Source organism: Monoraphidium neglectum (genome assembly GCF_000611645.1).
Source record: "Monoraphidium neglectum strain SAG 48.87 unplaced genomic scaffold scaffold03198, whole genome shotgun sequence".
Lineage (NCBI taxonomy): Eukaryota > Viridiplantae > Chlorophyta > Chlorophyceae > Sphaeropleales > Selenastraceae > Monoraphidium > Monoraphidium neglectum.
This window is the reverse complement of record NW_014010430.1, coordinates 1-669: the sequence shown is the minus strand read 5'-3', so window position 1 is coordinate 669 and position 669 is coordinate 1. Positions and strand designations below refer to the sequence as shown.

Sequence of the window (669 nt, the reverse complement as noted above, 5' to 3'; positions counted from 1 at the left end):
ATGGCTGCCAAGGTGGCCAAGCCAGTGCCCACATCAGCAAAGCAGGCCGTGGAGGAGGGCCTGGAGGCGTTCAATGAGAGGAAGGACTATGCAGAGGCCCTTCGACTCTTTAACGCCGCAATGGGGCTCAAGCCCACGAACGAGGAGGCAAGCGCGGCCCTGTACAACGCTGGGTGCGCCCACGCCAAGCAGAAGGAGTGGCAGAAAGCGTCGGACGCGATCCTCAGAGCCGTGAACGACTACAACCTGAAGCTATCCGTAGCATTGCAGGTGTGCGTTTGCGCGTTCGTGCGTGTGCAGCACCGTGCACTGCTGCACCGGACGCATCCTGGTCGCCGCCGACTGCGTTTCACCAGCAAACAAGGCAGGCCTGTGCTCTGCGGTTCTACAAGTGAATCACAAGTGGTTACCACAACTGCATTCACCAGAGCGAGCGGATGGACTGCCTTGATCGTGGCAGCGGGTTGTGCGCACCCCTGTTTGCGCGACTGCATTCTGCCCCAAACAAACTCGTACGCACCACTCCCACTTGTACGCACTCACACTCATACACATACACACACGCACGCACGCACGTACGCACATACGCACACGCCCCCCCACCCACCCACACACACACACACACACACACACACACACACACGCACGCACACACACACACACATATCA

The 669-nt window shown here is 59.3% G+C and overlaps 1 protein-coding gene across 1 annotated transcript; it reads left to right on the top strand.

Annotated features, from left to right (window-relative positions):
- On the top strand, nt 1-270 carry MNEG_12345 (hypothetical protein; the record flags this gene model as incomplete). The annotated part of the gene is made up of 1 exon (XM_014039181.1): nt 1-270. A coding segment is annotated over one exon (270 nt), but the record flags the coding sequence as incomplete, so codon positions are not given.
- Nucleotides 271-669: the final 399 nt, after the last annotated feature.